Raw genomic sequence first — 2067 nt, 5'->3', positions numbered from 1 at the left:
ATCAATCCGTCAGACGTTTCAAATGAAACTATTCGGAGCAATTATGATTTAGTCTGAGATAGAATAAACGTTCGGGAGTTCGTTCGCTTCTTATTCCTCGAGAATAAAACAGACATTTCCCTCTGTGCTTCCTCTTTGTAATTTTTTTGTAAATACATTGTAGTCGTGTCGATAGCCGGTACGCTATAATGCGAGTGCCGACCAATATTGTTTTTCTTAGCATTTTTGTGATCCTATCGACTTGCATGAGCAGCATCCAATGCGAGAAAGGAAAACTGGGCGACGAAGAACTCAAGTCTCAAAAATTTCCACCCTGCGCAGCGTGCAAAATATTTACCAATAGTTTCAAAAAGGTAAACAGTTTTCTAATTTTAAAGTATTTATAATAAATTATAATAAATTATATTCAAATTTTTTTGAAAACTATTAAAAGAAACGTAACACAGTTATAGTTGTGTTATTTAGATACATAATTTTAGGATATTTTATAACAATTCTTTCATGAATTATAATTATTTTGTAGGGTTTAGAAAAGACAAGTCGTGGAAAGTTTGAAGGCGGAGACAGCGCTTGGGAGGAGGATAAGTTAGGTTCATATTCAAGAAGTGAAATACGATTGATTGAGATACAAGAGAACTTATGTAAAGATGTTGAGCGTGGCCAGGTGCAGTGCCAATCTTTAGCCGAAGAATTGGAGAATCAAATAGAGGAATGGTGGTTTAAGCATCAAGATATTCATCCAGATATATATGATTATATCTGTATTGAAAAGACAGAACGTTGTTGTCCAAAAGATCATTATGGTCCAAATTGTACACAGTGTCCAGGATATCCAGATAACATCTGCAATAATAATGGCAAATGTAAAGGAGCTGGTACAAGAAAGGGAAACGGAGGCTGCTTTTGCGAAAAAGGATATATTGGAGACATCTGTTCAGAATGTGCTCTGGGATACTATGAATCTTATAAAGACGAAAAAACTTTACTATGTTCTGCATGCCATGCAGCGTGTGATGGACCTTGCAGAGGTGCTGGTCCAAAGGATTGCGAGAAATGTACTGCTGGATGGCACATGATTGAAGACAAAGGCTGTTTTGACATCAATGAATGTTTAAAAGACGATATTTGTCCTGGCAATCAATTCTGTGTTAATAAAGAAGGAAACTATGCTTGTTTGGGTATATATATTTCCTATTTTTATTGAATTATTTATTTTTGTAATATGAATATACTAAAATAAAAAACTTGAAATCTTTTTAGCTTGTGACAAAGCTTGTAATGGTTGCACCGGCGATGGGCCAGACATGTGTATCAGATGCACTGAAGGTTATCATAAACAGGATAATTTATGTATAAGTAAGTACAGTATTATAAAGAACACAATATAATATAGTATATTTTAAATGTATATTTATATTAATTTAGATTCAGATCTTTTTGATCGCAAGAAACAAGAAAATCTGGCGAGATATCTAACATATTTCGGACTTTGTGTGGCAACATGCATCATCTTGCAGCGTAACGTTTATCTTGCAAGCGTTATTGGTTTGTTGGTTGCAATGTATATATCTGTCTCAGAATATATGATTGCACGTAACAATGTCCAGGATACGACAGCAAACATGGATATTCTAGGACCAGCTTAAATAGAAATCCAATTTAAATTCTCTATAAAATCATTTCATTGTGTTATATCAAGATAGAGTCATTATCCATATGTAAAATAGATCATATTAAAATTAATATATAATTAATTGTATAAAATGAAAAAATGTCAGAATTTTGCTTTTGTTTACTGATATCTATATATTTGCTCTTCACATAATTATTTTATTTTTATATAAATATCAAAATATCTCAAAAATTATATGGCCAGTTTTTTAAATAGTATTTTTTGCCAAAGTTATTACTACCAGCTTCTCATCCAAAATATTTTTATTACTGCATATACATATTATATCACATATGCGTATTATATATTTGTTTATATTATTGTAAATACTATATCTCAATGTAGAAAAAATAATAAGAAAAGTTATTATACATTTAAAATAAGTATATACATAA

At 31.3% G+C, this 2067-nt stretch overlaps 1 protein-coding gene across 1 annotated transcript; it reads left to right on the top strand.

Annotated features, from left to right (window-relative positions):
- The first annotated feature begins 8 nt into the window (after window positions 1-8).
- LOC108756532 (cysteine-rich with EGF-like domain protein 2) lies at window positions 9-1771 on the top strand. The gene is made up of 4 exons (XM_018500417.1): window positions 9-353; window positions 524-1178; window positions 1261-1356; window positions 1426-1771. The coding sequence occupies exons 1-4, from the start codon at window positions 189-191 to the stop codon at window positions 1644-1646; spliced, it is 1137 nt and encodes a 378-aa protein (XP_018355919.1). The 5' UTR covers window positions 9-188; the 3' UTR covers window positions 1647-1771.
- The last annotated feature ends 296 nt before the right edge of the window (window positions 1772-2067 follow it).

This window comes from Trachymyrmex septentrionalis, unplaced genomic scaffold, assembly GCF_001594115.1.
Source record: "Trachymyrmex septentrionalis isolate Tsep2-gDNA-1 unplaced genomic scaffold, Tsep1.0 scaffold128, whole genome shotgun sequence".
NCBI lineage: Eukaryota > Metazoa > Arthropoda > Insecta > Hymenoptera > Formicidae > Trachymyrmex > Trachymyrmex septentrionalis.
Note: the sequence above shows the minus strand (reverse complement) of the source record. Positions and strands in the feature narration are given on the sequence as shown.

Coding starts and splice junctions, on each gene's coding strand:
- LOC108756532 (XM_018500417.1), top strand. CDS start 189: ATGCGAGTGCCGACCAATATTGTTTTTCTTAGCATTTTTGTGATCCTA. Junction 1,179..1,260: donor AGGAAACTATGCTTGTTTGG/GTATATATATTT, acceptor AAATCTTTTTAG/CTTGTGACAAAGCTTGTAAT. Junction 1,357..1,425: donor ACAGGATAATTTATGTATAA/GTAAGTACAGTA, acceptor ATATTAATTTAG/ATTCAGATCTTTTTGATCGC.